Here is a 15,540-nt window from a genome sequence, read left to right on the forward strand (position 1 = left end):
TATGTTGTAATTATATTATATTATTATCAAGCCATGTTGTGCTTAACTTAAATCCCTGTATAAATATCATAAATAAACAATAGCCTATTTGTTAACTATTTCTACCTTTCTGACAGGTTAAAGCCTACAGAATACACATAGCCCCACCTAGTATCAGCCTTGTGTAAAAATGTAATTCCACAAATTTGGAATTTTGCCCCTGTTATAGACCTGTGTGTTGTTGTAATTATCAAACATTAAAGCTCTGATGTAATCTGATACGACGCTCTAGTAAATATACAAGAATGATTTAAACTCTATATTTGGCAGTGTGCATGGACACTCATGGGAAAATGCTTGCGAGTTTCTGATCACATGACTGGAAGTGTAGGATTTGACTCCAGCTGGGAGAGCAGGGGAGAGGAGCGTGTTCAACAATACACGCATTCAAAACACTCGCATGTCCACGTTCCTATTCGTGGATCTGTCACGGAAAACTATTGCATCGATTTCTTGAAACTTTTTAAGCTTTTACCCAATTGCTTTTTATACATCATACAAGGATATTTCGGCAGCGTCATGGGAATTGGGAAGTTTACCGGCTGCGCTATGGAATAGCTCAAGTCGTGGATCCGATGTGTTTTCTTCAGTATCAGGAAGAAATACGAGCTAACTTGGAGAGAAGTGGAGAGGTTTAACTTCATACAGACATTCCTCCTTTTTGCTTCCTTTGAGTTTGATTCAAAGTTATTAAGAGGCAAGATGGCGGCCGATTCCGTGCAGGTGAGAGAATTATTTTATCTTTTATTTACTAACCGCGCGCTTCAACATCAACACACTTTTATCTCAACATCCATGTTTTCATCTGTTTACTACTTTAAAATACACTTATCTTAAGGATTAGATAGTGACTTATAACTGTGTCTGAAAGGGTTAAATGTGGCCTAGAAATATTGACACAGAGACCAACTGTTGCTTTAATCCCAGGCCATAACTATAGTTAAACTATCCGTTTTATTGTAAATACAGTGTATTGTATAACGATATTGTATTTTACATAACTCCAGTAGCATTCAGAACAGCAGTTTACTTATAGTTTACAGTGTTATTTGTGTTGGTTCGCATGTAGCTTTTAAATGATGATCTTAACTTAGTTAACGTTAGTTTCTTTCTTTCTTTCTTTCAACGGCATACAGTTATACTATTAACGTTATTTGTATGTTGACTTTGAAAACTAAAGAGTTTTCTGTGTGCATAGCCTACTGTCTAAAATTGACTAATAATGTCTTTTCGTTCTTTCAAAAGCCATAAAAGCTGTTTTCAGGAAGGAAATATTAAATGATTAAAAAGATTTAGCTAAACAAGTGAATTTGTGCGCACAAAATAAATGTAAACTGGAGCAGAACCCCTCTTTCGTGTCTGTGTCGTGAAGGGAAAATCTGGAGTAAAATCTATTATTAGTAACATATCCTGAATTATTCCACCCTGGCAACTCCCTGAAACACTTCTGAATTTACTGTGAGGCTATGTCAGTGTTTGTTTGCCTGCTTTTTATGAAACGCGTTTCTAAAAACGATGGAAGTTACTTCAAGAAAATGTAGTAAAATAAAACTGACGTCAAGAGCAAAACTGAATAATATGCAATGTTTGATTTTTTTGGGAATGAGGGAAAAGTATAAACTGGCTTTTTGCGAATGGAAGGTCAGATGTAAATTAATATTTTGTCTTACGTAAGGGTTTTAGTCTGTCTAGCTGTTGATGGTCTTCATGGTAATCTAACCAGAGTTTGTGTCTGACATAGATTTGTTTAGGCCTATTTCTTGTTGTAAGGCATGTTCCATCAAATATAATGCCATGTTGTGCTGTTTTGGCTTTTTGACTAGGCTAATTAGCTAGCCTAAACCCTTTACATTTATTCATTCAGTTTGTGACACATTGTTTGTACAGCAACTGTCATTGTAATGAGACATAGCCTATGTTTCAAACCTCAAGATAGAATAAAGTACAAACAATTAATAACAATCAGTAAAGTAGTACTATAGAAAGTAAAAATCAGGCACTTGCTAATATGATCCTTTTTAAACTCCAGTCATTTTGTTGATTTGAGAGGGAATAGTTTGATTACTGTGTTTGGGTTGTCTCCTCCCCATCTAATTGCAGTGAGGCACAACTGAACCCCAGCAAGTTAACTGATAGCCTACTCTTAGTATGAATGTTCAGAGGTACTCCGGCGGGTTGGTTTTGGCTGGAGTGTGGGACAGGTATCCTCTTTGGCATGGCCCTTATCTGGAGCCAAATCATCAGTTACTGAAGGAGAGAGGCATTAGCTCAGAAATGCCACAGTCTTTGGGTGGGAAGTTATTTGTAGAGCTGAGGGAAGAGGATGTAAGGATAAGCTATTTATTCAGGCTATAATAATTTTTTTTATTATTTTTTTATACATTTAGCATATTTCAAATGTATTTAAATAGTATTGATTTAGTTACCCGCCAACAAAAACAAGCTGTGCACTGTTTGACACTACAATGGTATTCAGTTTTTTTATTTATTTTTTAAGCGGTTGGGCCATGCACAAAATGTCAGATGAATGTGTTTAGCCATGACGTCTCATTGTTTTGTAGTACCTTTGGTTTTGGTTTCAGTCCGTTGTGCTCTGGCTGCATGCAGTCACGTAATAGGCTGCAATGTAACTGCCCAATATTCCATTGTAATCAATTGCAAAAATAAATATAGCTGTAGGTAACAGTTTACAGAATACAAATGCTATAGGAAGTTACAATAAAGAAGTACATGAAATGGACTTCTGTGTTGAGAAATGTCAGAGCAGTCAAGTTACAGGGTTTATGTTTGTTTTGTTTCATCTGACTATATAACAATCTATATAACAATTTAGCAGTAAACTTAACTTTACCTGACAGAATTTGAGGACTAGATGTGTAGGCCTATTTGTTTCATATAGGCTACTTTTCAGTTGTTGATAATACTGCATCTCAACATTGATACCAATTAATTTATTACAAATTGCTTGTAAAAAAATAAATGTAGTGTGTGTAAAACTTGTATCTTAATTGCATCCATAATATTCAAAAGCTGTAAATATCATTCAGGTTTTTTTTTTAATTATTATTATTATTTTATTTCTTGACTAAAATCTAAAAATCTGTTAAAGTCTAAAATCTGTTAAAATAACAGATCCACTGGGTGACTATTCTTTAAAAGTCAAATGCTGTGAGAAAAAAAAATCAAGGCTTATTATGGGTCAACCTGGTGCCAAATTTGTCCCCTATGAGGAGTATGACTCTCATGTGAATAAGGTAAAGTAAATAAGGTACCAAGGTTGAACTGTTTGAATATTTAATATGAATGATTGATTATTAATTAAATGTTGTTTAAAATTATTATTTTTAATGTGCTTAAAATTGGAAATTTAACCACTAGGCCTAGTTGCTAGGTAAACATGCACCCCATCCATCAATTAGCCTCAGACTGTTTAAGAACCGTGTAAAATGAGCAAATAATTTTTTTGCAATTTAATGAAGAGTCTGTCTGTCCTTTAACCCTCATTTTTACTTGCCAAGTCAGCTGACATAACACCATATTCACTTTGTTTAGGCCAATCTAGTTCTATAAAGCGTGACGTATCCTGAGTGATCCGTGCCGGAGCACAAGGTCTATTGGCTTATGTGTTTGCTGTGAGTGTGAGTTAACTGCTGTGGTAAAGGTAATGGAGCAGATACAGTAGTGGGTTAGAGGAGATTCTTTTCACTGCTGTTGGTCCTGGGGTTCATGGTAAAACCATAATAGGATGAGCTCTGAGATAAAACTAAAAGGGTAATTCTCAAACCCTCATTGGCTGTGAGCTCATTTATGACTCTCCCTTCTGTGGGTGGAGTCTCAAAGAACTGGCCAGTCACCGATGATGTCATGGAGTTCCCAGCATAGTTCTGTGAAGGTCTTCACATATTGGAGCTCTTCTTTCTTCCAGTTTTTAACTTGGTTTTTGAATTTCTGTGCAGTTTTCATAATCACAAAAGTAAATCTGAATATGGACACTAAAACTTTGTGATATTGTAAAATAATAAAAATATATGAAACACATATTTAGGCTATATATTTTTTAAATATCTTTTATATTATAAAATATTTTTAATTGCTATATTTGCAATAATATAACTATAATTGCAATAATATAACAATTATATATAGTAATAGATAGCAATATTAACTTGAACGCAATGCAAAATAATTATTAGATCAGAGCTTTGATTCACTTAATCAGTGAACCAAACTCTAAAGCAAGTATTATTTTTTGTTTTTTTTAAAGAAGACTCGTGCTCGCCAAGGGTGCAAAATTTTAGATGCATTACAATCATTGTAATTTTCTTATAGAGAGGAACTCAGAATGTCAAAAAGAGAATGAATCTTCTGTATAAGTTTCAGGCTTTCTCTCTCTCTGTTAACATCACTATTGTCCAGTATGTGTCTCATTGAAACAACTCTGACCGCACTGAGGAACAGCCGTTTCAGAGATTCTGCTTATTTAGATATTTCTTGTACATAGGCTACATACGGAATATAAAATGTCTAGTTTAAAATGTTAATCTACCCGGTTATAATAAAACAAATAACGTAAACATAAGTGCAATGCAGTAGCAGGTGAGCTACTGAGCAAGTTTACTATATCAGAAGAAAGCCATACATTTGGAGCTGGTTATGTGATATTTTAAACTTATTAGTTTACTAATCATGCACAATGATAGAAGTGTTTTGACTTTTAAGGTCATAACATACCATTCTACAAGAAAGAAAAAGCACGGAAAAAGTCTTTATTAATAATGGATCATCTGCCCCTGTAATCGCAAATGTAGAGTAAATGTTGGTGGTTTTTTTTTGTTTTTCCTGCCACTAGTGTTCATTTCAGCTGGAAACTGCAGTTTATTTATTTATTTTTTAGGTTTGCAAAAAGGCACGTTTTTCCAATGAACCCGGGTTGGAACTCTCCCTTTAACATTGTCAGTGACATAACATTTCTCACACTTTCTCACTTGTCTGAAATCTTTTACAGGTTAATGGTACACTTTCTGCCTCAGTGTGTCACAGGCCATGTGTCAACCTGCTGTTTGCTGTATGGGAGTTTGTTGTGCAGTGTGGCCACTGTGTTCCCTGTGAGTGGATTTGTTCCTCAGCCAGGTTCTTCTCACAGGGTGGGGCATTTGTTACTGGAGAAAAATCCAACCGATAGACATGGCCAATGTCCTTTTATTCTTTATTTCTTCCTTTCTTTTTTCATGTACATTTGTATATGTTATGAGCATATGTCAAACCTCTAGAGCAGATGCTTATGGCTAGTATGGCAGCACAGCTTAATATGGTAGCGTTCATACAGCGTTCTGTTTTTTACGCGTGTGACAACCCCATTCTATAACCAAACTGACACCTGCACATTTGCAGGGCTCACAAACGCATTCTCGTTTGTGAGCCCTGCAAATGTGTAATTCAAAACCATCAAGGCAAACAGTGCACATCTGAAGAGTCTCAGCTGAAGGAAATATATCGGCCATGGCCAACTTTTCTTATCAGGAGGACGATAACATTAAAATGAACCTATGGTGGCCAATATATCGTGCATCCCTGATAATCATGACGGGTTTAGTTTACTCATGGAGACGGATAAATTATTTGCGTTCATCCGCAGATCCACCGAAGCTGCAATGGTGTGACGCCTGCGCCTTAAACGTACTCTGCACTTGGTTACTACGCATTTAAAGTCCTTGTTGGTTGTTTAAAATATCTGATGGATGAACTCGCTCCTCGATTAGACTAATTTATTTAAAGGGGGGGTGAAACACTCAGTTTCAGTCAATCTCATGTTAATCTTGAGTACCTATAGAGTATTATTGCATCCTTCGTATCTCCAAAAAGTCTTAAGTTTTATTATATTTATAAAAGAAAGATATGCTGTACCGAGTCTTTCCGGAAAAAAACGAGCGGCTGGAGGCGTGCCGTGTGGGCAGAGCTAACGCGTCGATAGCTAACAACACACAGACATTTGAAGCAGTTTGTCTATGAGTTTTACTCACCGCCTGCGGTTCCAACGCACGACCGTGAACCTTTATCGTTGGGACTGCTAAATCCGGCGTCGAACTGGGCCTTGTTTATAAAACAATCATCGTCGAAATGCAGGGAACAAACAAAGTCCTGTGACTGCAGCGAGCACAGCGCTGAGGTACTGCTTTCGCTCTCTCGCTTTGGTGGTCTACGGGTGCGCGCGCGCCCTTCCGGGAGAAGAGCCCTTAGGACCCCGGAAATTCCGCCCCATCTGACGTCACACATGCCCATACTTGAAAAAAACTTTCCGAAACTTGTGACAAACCGGAAGGAGTACTTTTGGTACAGAAATACTCCATCAAACGTACAACTTAATTTTTTAAACTTTGTCCATGTTTAGCATGGGAATCCAACTCTTTAGCAGTGTAAAAAACTCAGTATGCATGAAATAGCATTTCACCCCCCCTTTAATAACACTGTCAATTTTGATTAAAACTTCCTGATGTTGTGGACATCACCATTTTTGAAACTTTCTGAATACGTTTGTGAAAATGTGCTGGCTCTTAAGCGGCGCTGCCATACTAGCTATTAGCATATATATAGCATATGCTATAGAGTTTTTTTGTGCAAAACATGACGGGATTATGGATAAACATAAACAGTGCATAAGTAATCAACGTAATCAATTACATTAATGCATCGTTCCAGCCCTACTCATGACCCTTAAGGTCCAGTCACATTTACACTTGTTTAAAAAAAAATTGTAACAGAAATTTCAATGGGAATCCACTTTTAGCTAGGGCTGCACGATTATAGGCTGCATATTTGTAGTGTCTGCGTGAGAGCACCCTCTGGCGTTCAGATGGAGCAGCATTTACTGATCCAGCCGTGCTGCGCATAAAATAATCGCAGCCTTTCGCCAAATCGTGTGCGGTTTCATTGTGATTAATTGTGGAGCCCTAGTGTGAGCTGTGCTACACTGCTGATAATACACAATCAACCTTTTTCCTTGCGAAATTTCAGCCAAATTTGTGACTAATTCCAGGGCTCCAGACTAACTTTTTTTATTAGGAGCGCTGTAGCCCCTGACTTAAAATTTTAGGAGCGCAAGCAGAAAATTTAGGGGCACACCTTCACATTTTCCCCCTAAATAACTATTACAGACAAATGCTTTGATAATAAATAGACTTAACGTACAGAAATTATGGTGCAGTTTTATTTTAAGATCACAGGCTCCAGACTAACATTAGTAGTGCAGCGGCACTAAGTTCTACAGAAAGTGTTTGGTAGCACTGTGGGATGACAAAGCACTGAGCTTAATTTGAGGTGTATAGATAAAGTTAACTTTAATTATTATCATTCATAATGTCTTAATATTAATTCAAAAGCAAAATGAGTGACAAAATAGATATTAGGGAGTGAAAATAGCCAATAAGCGTCCTCAGCAGCTATGTTTACAATGGTAATTTAGTCTTTTTTTTTTAAATAAGTGTGAGTTTTCCTACTTCTTGAAACTTTCAGTTTTATATAGACAATCTTTAAAGGATGAACAAAAATTTGGTCAACACATTAAAAATAACATTTAAATATGATATAGTTTTGAAGTGCTGGAAAAAGATGTGTAGGCTACTTTTATAACCGCAGTATACCATAGTTATAGTTATGCCTGGTTCAAATTACACAATTTTTTTGTATGTTACGATAGTCACTGTGTCAGATTACACGATTTTGACTCCTAAAAATCTTGTCATGTCGTGGACAAGAAACATGTCAGACTACTCGTTGCTACGACCAGTCATCGCGAGCCATCTCTCACACAGACATTCACTCGCACATATGTACACACGCACTCACACACACACATACCACGCTCTCACTCACTTTCGCTTGCGCACGCACACACTCTCACTCACTCACTCGTGCACACACTCTTTCACACTCTCGCTCACTCACTCGCGCGCGCGCGCACACACACTCATTCACTCTTGCCGGAACCCGTCATGGTTGGAGGACCGTTAAAAAATTAAACATGCTAGTCTTTTTGTCTTAAAGCATCGCAGTCGCAGACGCGACGTTGGTTGTCGCCCATTATGACACATGAAATTTACTGGTCGCACATGTGCGACTGGATGTAAAATTCAGTAGCACACTCTCAAATTTTGGTCGCAAAATGCGACCATTTGGTCGCAGTCTGGAGCCCTGAATTCTAAATCTACACGCAAAACAAGCAACTTTCTCATGTGGCCAGATTTAATTGAGTATTTTGTGTGGTTCTGATTGGTTGAATTTGAGGAAGGAAATTTTTAAGGCAGCTGGAACTGCAGCGTGCCCGTTAGTCTTTGACCCTCGTTATTTTAAGACCACCATGACCTCCATCCGAGTTGCCGTCATTTAGCAAAAGCTTAACATAAGGCTTAGGCTATCTGACATCAGCCATACCTTGAATGGAACCCTTCGCTGCCAAAACTATCTTAAACGCTGGATTGGTTTCACATTCCACATTCACAGGCTGTCCTTGTTGGAGCTCTGTGCTGCTTTATAGATTTATATTTGGAGTGGGAATGTATATTCTAAATTATATTTGACTGAGTTCTAAGTCTCTTAAGATTGCTTGAGGGTTTTTTTGCTATTAAGAGGGAACAATGTTGGGGTCTGTGTGCACAGCTGGAATCATCCATTTCTTGGTAAGAACCAGTTCTGTAGGCTATTGTCTGGTTTATGGTCATTAAACTATGCACACGTTTTATTTACTTTTTTTTTTTGTTATGTTTAATGTGTGACAAGTTGATTGAGTTTTGATTGAGGAATCGTTGGCGAGTTGCCTAATTCTGTGTCAAATTCCACTTAAAAACCTAAAATAAAAAGATCAAGCATGTATAATAACTATTAGGGCTGAACGATTAATTGCATTTGCGATAATATCGCAATATGATAAAACGTTATTTAACTGCAAATGCTGCAATTACACTCTGGTCACGTGATACGAGAGTAAAGCAGTCTGTAGTGGAAGCATCAACTTGGCACTTTATGCATATAGGCCTGGCATACAGGAAAGAACAGTTTGTTTAATCTATCTAATATTGTGTTGTTCATACTATACATACAATAGGGGTGGAAGAAAAGATTCTCTCTCCAACGATTCTGGATCGATCCAGCGCTTAGTTTTTAAACCGCAGACGCTGCATAGTATTCAAAACACCCGTATTCTGCTTGCTTCTTATATTAAAATTAGAGTTCGACCGATTCATCGGTTTTACCAATATATCGGTACTGATAGTTGATTGGTGAAAAACTATCGCTATCGTCTAAAGTCCATACCGATAGTTTTTCTGGGATTTTTGCCGTCGAGGCTGAGAGGACTAACATTTATAGCCTAGTGGCTACTGGCTACCTCAAGCAGTTAAACAATGTGACAAAAACACATGCACGCAAACCTCACCCAAATGTTTTATGTCGCAATTGTTACCATCTTTTGCATTAGTTTATATCCAGCTGGTCACTTTTATGCATTCATTAGCCGGCGAAGTTGCAAATTTAAAGCTAGTGACGTGATTTCTCAACATTGATATGTTCATGTAGCCGACAGAAACATAAACGCATCAGAAACGCTTTCGTATTTCAGATCTTTTTTTATCACTACAATACATATTGTTATTTTGATTAAATAATCATCAAGTGTTCTAAAATAGAAGCAAATAAAGTGAGAGACTATGTAATGGTCCATATTTATGAAATTTTAATGGTCATCTTTAAGCATGACTCTTTGGATTTAAATGAAATGGTAACAATTTACAAAAGATTCCATTTTTAGCATTAACTAAGGTTATTAAATGTTTAGACGTATCATTAATTGTTGTTAATTTCAACATTTCCTAATAGATTTGAAATTGAGTTTTATTTTTTATTTTATCTGTCATTACCTTAATGTACTATTAACTAACATGAATGATAAAGGTACAATTGTATTGCTCATATTAATACATGCAGTAAAAACGTATATTGTATATTGCATAATGCATATAGTTCATGAAAGCTAGCTAATAGCCTACATCCTTGTTAACAAATGGGACTTGCAAAGTGTTATCTATGAAATTTACATATATGTTTCTAGGTTATAGCTAAAGAAACACACATTTGACATGTAATATTTTAATGTTTATTTTCTGTAGAGTTCGTTCTGTAGAACTTCTTATTTCAATATATTCATATTTATATATTTATTTAATTAGCATATTTCAGTTCAGCACTGTTTTACTTGGAATGTTGTTTGTTTTTAATCCAGTATCCATTCAAAAAAATATCGGTTGAATAATCAGTTATCGGCTTGTACGGTCAAACCTAAAGATCGGTATCGGTAAAATCCACTATCGTCGACCCACTGACACAAGGCTGCTTTCAAATTTCAAATACTCATGTGCGCTTTGTGAACGCTCACACATGCATTGTGTGTGGTTAAATGTACAGTACTTGCGTTTAAAAATACTTTTATGACGTGAAATTAATGTAAACACAGGTAGTTATGTCTTAAGGGATTAACCAGACAGGACAAACCATATGTTATATTTCAAAAGAGATCTGTGCATTAGTGTGAAATTGAATGCATTTTGTCGGATATCCCGCAACAAATTTTTATAATGATCAATTAGTGCTGGGCGGTATGACCAAAAATTTATAGCACTGTATTTTTCAAAATTATACTCGTTTCACGGTATATGTATTTCAGGTGTAGGCCTATATGTATTTTTTTTTTTTTCAAGTATGACTGGGTGGTGTTAACCACATTTTCTACTGATTGAGAGAGGAAATACTGCTGTAGATTGACTTAGAATGACTTTTAGAATGCCCTATTTTACTGTTATGAGTCAATATTGAAGGACAAATTCCACACTTGTATTAATACAGGTTTGCAAGGATGTTTACAAAGTGGTGCCAACAGGAGTCGCTTTAGGAGCGGCAGAAACAGCGGTTTCCCCGGCAACGTCTGTACACAAACCAGAGCAGTGCTCATAAACGCTGCTTTATCAGGAAAAATAAATTAAGATTTTAAATGAAAATAACATTGAAACTTCTAAAGAGAGTCAGTTCCCTTCAAAGATACATTCATATAAAAACACCCGCGCTGCATTTTGACTTTGAAATAGGGCTGGGCGATATATCGCATGACATTGTTAGGCGCATCTTGTCAGTAAAGCCGGTTCCTTGATTAGTAGTAAATCGCCATCACCTGCTTTCAGATGGAGCGGCATTTACAACACAGAGCCGTAGTTAACTGACAAGCTGAACCATATCGCATTAATTATCGCGGACGCATCGCCTGCCGGCTTTACCGGCTTTACTGACGAGATGCGCCTAACAATGTCATGCGATATATCGCCCAGCCCTATTCATGACAGTAAAATAGGTCAATCTACTGCAGTATTTCCTCTCTCAATCAGTAGAAAATGTGGTCAAACACCCAGTCATGCTTGAAAAAAAAAAAAAAATACCGTCATACAGTATACCGTGAAACCGGTATAATTTTGAAAAATACCGTGATATGGATTTTTGGTCATACCGTCCAGCACTAAGTTTAACCCATCCATCTTCACCGTCACGCTTAGTAACACATACAGCTGTGCCCTCACCACCGTGCAACAGTGAAAAGAGACCCGTCTCAAACAGTGTAGTGTTGCGTTCCGATCGTTGTTAAAGCGACATACACCGGTATTGCGGTATATTAAAAATTCATATCATAACAAAACAAAAAAAACACCCGTATTCCGTATAAACCCGTATACCGCCCAGCACTGTGATCAATGTTAATTATGTCTTCGATTAATCCACAAAAAAAATACACACACACACACACACACACACACACACACACACACACACACACACACACACACACACACACACACGATACTGACATTATTTCTTCCAGATATGGTCTATGGCTTTACGATTTATAGACTGTTGCACTTAAAAGCTTGTGGTGACCTTCCAGACGTTTATACTTCCCTTTTTTTCAGAAAGCCTCTAGTTTAAATCACACCACTTGTTTTTCGCTCTGTGTGGCCACATCTAGTTGATCTGAAGCAGTTGGGCTCCTCGGTCAGTGATCTGTGTGCGCTGACCCCACCCTGCTGATAACACACGCTTTGAATGCCAAACCCCATGTTTGCTGTGTCTCTATAAATCTTTCTCAGGAGGGGTCTTCTTATTCACCGCGCAGGCATGTTTGTGTGAACTCTGAGAATACAGGGCAGGCCATGCTGTTGTGAGAAGGCTGTGAACCGACCTATGGTGGAAAATTATTCTCAGTTGAACTTGTTTTTGATATTGACCATGCAAAAGCAGTTTGATGTCTAGTTGTGTTGGATGGATGCAGACAAACCGCCCTAAAGACTGTAAATGGCTTATAAAGCATTAAAAATTAGGGCTTTCACGGTACCAAGATTTCAGTAGTCGCCGGTACCAAAAACAGTAAAATTTTGGTTCTCTGTACCAATTTAGGTACCAGAGCAAAAACTGTTGAATATTAAGCACTTCCAGTTTCCGATTCCAGTTGTCAATCCAGAAACTTTGAAGTGTACGAAACACTAAACTTGTCAGATTGTGAACGGGTGATAAATAAAAAGCAAGACGAGCCCTACGTTTGTAATCATTAAGTATGTCAATCTCTTAAGTATGTCACTCTTGCAAAAACATTATATAATCAAAAAAGCAGTCGTAAATGGGACCTATTAAGCAAAATTCATTGTGTACGCAACCACCCTATAATGATGATAAATCCACCCGCTCCTTTTTCTTAAAAAAAAATCCCCATAAAACCTCAACAGTCTCATTGCTTGAAAACGGCTTGTTCTATGTGACGTCACATTGCTTAGGCCTACAATAATTTCACTTTGTAATATCATTATATTTGACATTTTTTTTTAATTAACAGCAAGAGAGAATAATAATACAGAATATTAACTTTTCATTTAAATAAACAAAAACATGTAAATATTTTAGTGATGCTTTGGATGAACAATATATAAAAGCGCAAATATAAAACTGCTGTTGATAGCGCCTCACGTCACGAGCTCAGCTTCTTGTTCGTCTTCTCACTGGAACACGCACAGCAGCGGTGTTGCTTGCTCGTTCACAATCGCAGCTTGTGATTCGGTCCGCTGAAGAGGTGCTTTTCTATAGCGAGCAACTTCTATGTTGGGCTTGTGTTCCAACGGTGACAAGTCAACGGTCTGAAGAAGAACGATTCGGTGTAATTGCCGTTCGATGCCGCTTTATTAAAGGAGAACTCCAGTCAATTTTAACATTGAGCTCATTTTTTTGTACATTTGGAGTGCTGTCAATACAGAGAACAACGGCAAAAATCGGTGTTGCCTACACCGAGTTATTCTATTTTTAAAATTTGCACCCTGTTGACTTCAATGGAGCAAGTACTAAACCTGCTTTTAGCCTCTTAACATCCTTGATGTGTCATTACAAGTGCACAGAAAATGTGAGTGATTCCTTCAGAGTGAACACGAGTGAATCTGACTGCAGTAGATGTGAAAGATATGTATAAAAATGATGTTATTTAAGCCAGCGCAAATACCTGTGTTTACATCCTGTTTTTCGGTTGAAGTCCAAAGTAGTCGATTGCCGAGTTCACGCGCATAGGTTTAGTTACCTATGATCACGCGCGTGAACTCGGCAACCGACTACTTTGGACTTCAACCGAAAAACAGGATGTAAACACAGGTATTTGCGCTGGCTTAAAGGAGAACTCGGCAACTCTAGCGAACTCTAGTCACTTCTTCGCTGATTTTCCCTTTTGTTGTCGCATGTTTTCCCCACGAGCTCCCCCTACAGCTGTGGTGGGGCGTATATTTCACAACACGGTCGTATAAAACTCACTTGCGGCCCCTCCTCCCCCTCTCTACTGCTGCTCATGTGCGTTTGTTTTGATCGGAGCAAGCCAGCTGTATCGTGTGGAGCTATGTCTGACTACCGAGGTGGGTAATCTGGTAATACATCATACATGCGTGTGTGTTTATGTCGAATTGCCGTAAAGCAATTCGTGTTTCGCGCTCGTTCTCGTTCTCGTTCTCGTTTCTCACGAGACTTCCTATTTCTATCTTGCCGGGACGGTAGTCCCCAAGTTGCAAGGTTGGTTTTCCGCCTGGGAACGCTGGGGGGAGCGGGGAAAGTCACCAATATCACCAGAACAGGTTGTTTAACCATCCAAATGATTTCTAGACAGTTTTATTAAGTTAAAAAAGTTACCAAGTTCTCCTTTAAATAACATAATTTTATACATATCTTTCACATCTACTGCAGTCAGATTCACTCGTGTTCACTCTGAAGGAATCACTCACATTTTCTGTGCACTTGTAATGACACATCAAGGATGTTAAGAGGCTAAAAGCAGGTTTAGTACTTGCCCCATTGAAGTCAACAGGGTGCAAATTTTAAAAGTAGAATAACTCTGTGTAGGCAACACCGATTTTTGCCGTTGTTCTCTGTATTGACAGCACTCCAAATGTACAAAAAAATGAGCTCAATGTTAAAATTGACCGGAGTTCTCCTTTAAGGCAAGTGCGCTAACCGGTATTCACGCACTTGAGCGCTGTTGCAACGACTTTCTTTTTTTTTTCTTTTTTGCTGCTGATCTCCCGTGTTTCATAAATGAAATCTGTTTACAGAAATTACAACTATAATTAAAATAATACCTCTTCTATCTCCATGCAGCATATATTTTCTATTTCGGTATCCTGTCACTTTGCCACATGAGCACCTGTACAACAATTAATAAGTGAACATGACACAACATGTTTGTTTGTTTGTGTGTGTGTGTTTCATTATAGCGCTTAGCGAACATTGCAACTGTATTTGTGAGTGTGTGTGCTCATCCATCGCTGGAAAACAGCTGAAAAAAACTCAACTAAATAAATGAATCAAAAAACATTCAGAAACTTCCTGGTTTATTCTCAAAGTTGTTGCTTCTGCCGGAGTCTCTCCTTTATCAGTGTCCGACTGTTCAGTGCGTATAGTGCTGAACACCACTATTTCGTTGACAGTCATTGTTTCTCCTGATTTCTTATTGCCACAGTTATCCAAAGCTGAGATGTAAAGGCTCTGCCCTATTCTGGAAATGGGGTGGGGAGCAGCAGCTCATTTACATTTAAAGAGACACACACAAAAACAGCATGTTTTTTTTTTCTCCATGGTATTTTTAATAGGGCTGTACTCAACCAAAGCAAATCTTGGTCGACTGAAGTCCTGAAGTTTTCGACTAAAAATCGACTAAAATCTACTAAAAATGACGTTAGAAAAAAAAACGTTAAATTAATTAGCTGCGCACTGTGCGCAGTACTTGGTAGCCTTGTTGTCCGCCTAAATGAATTATAAATAAACATAAAAAACTAGTAGGCTATTTTCAGTATTAAATCGTTTTTGACGTAATTAATTTGCACTGAAATGAGTCTGACACACGAGTCTGTCGGCTGTCGGCTCTGACAGCGTTGCATCACGTGCACCTGCACA

The 15,540-nt window shown here is 37.7% G+C and overlaps 1 protein-coding gene across 2 annotated transcripts in view; it reads left to right on the forward strand.

The window, feature by feature from the left end:
- The first annotated feature begins 326 nt into the window (after positions 1 to 326).
- Positions 327 to 15,540, forward strand: part of pkn2b (protein kinase N2b) — a 46,300-nt gene continuing 31,086 nt past the window's right edge. For both annotated transcript variants that reach the window (XM_081381677.1, XM_081381678.1), the window contains exon 1: positions 327 to 762. In XM_081381677.1, the coding sequence (XP_081237803.1) occupies positions 742 to 762 (21 nt within the window). In that variant the 5' untranslated portion in view covers positions 327 to 741. The remainder of the gene's footprint in view (positions 763 to 15,540) is intronic.

The sequence above is a fragment of the Scardinius erythrophthalmus genome (genome assembly GCF_964197995.2).
Source record: "Scardinius erythrophthalmus genome assembly, chromosome: 12".
Classification (NCBI taxonomy): Eukaryota; Metazoa; Chordata; class Actinopteri; order Cypriniformes; family Leuciscidae; genus Scardinius; species Scardinius erythrophthalmus.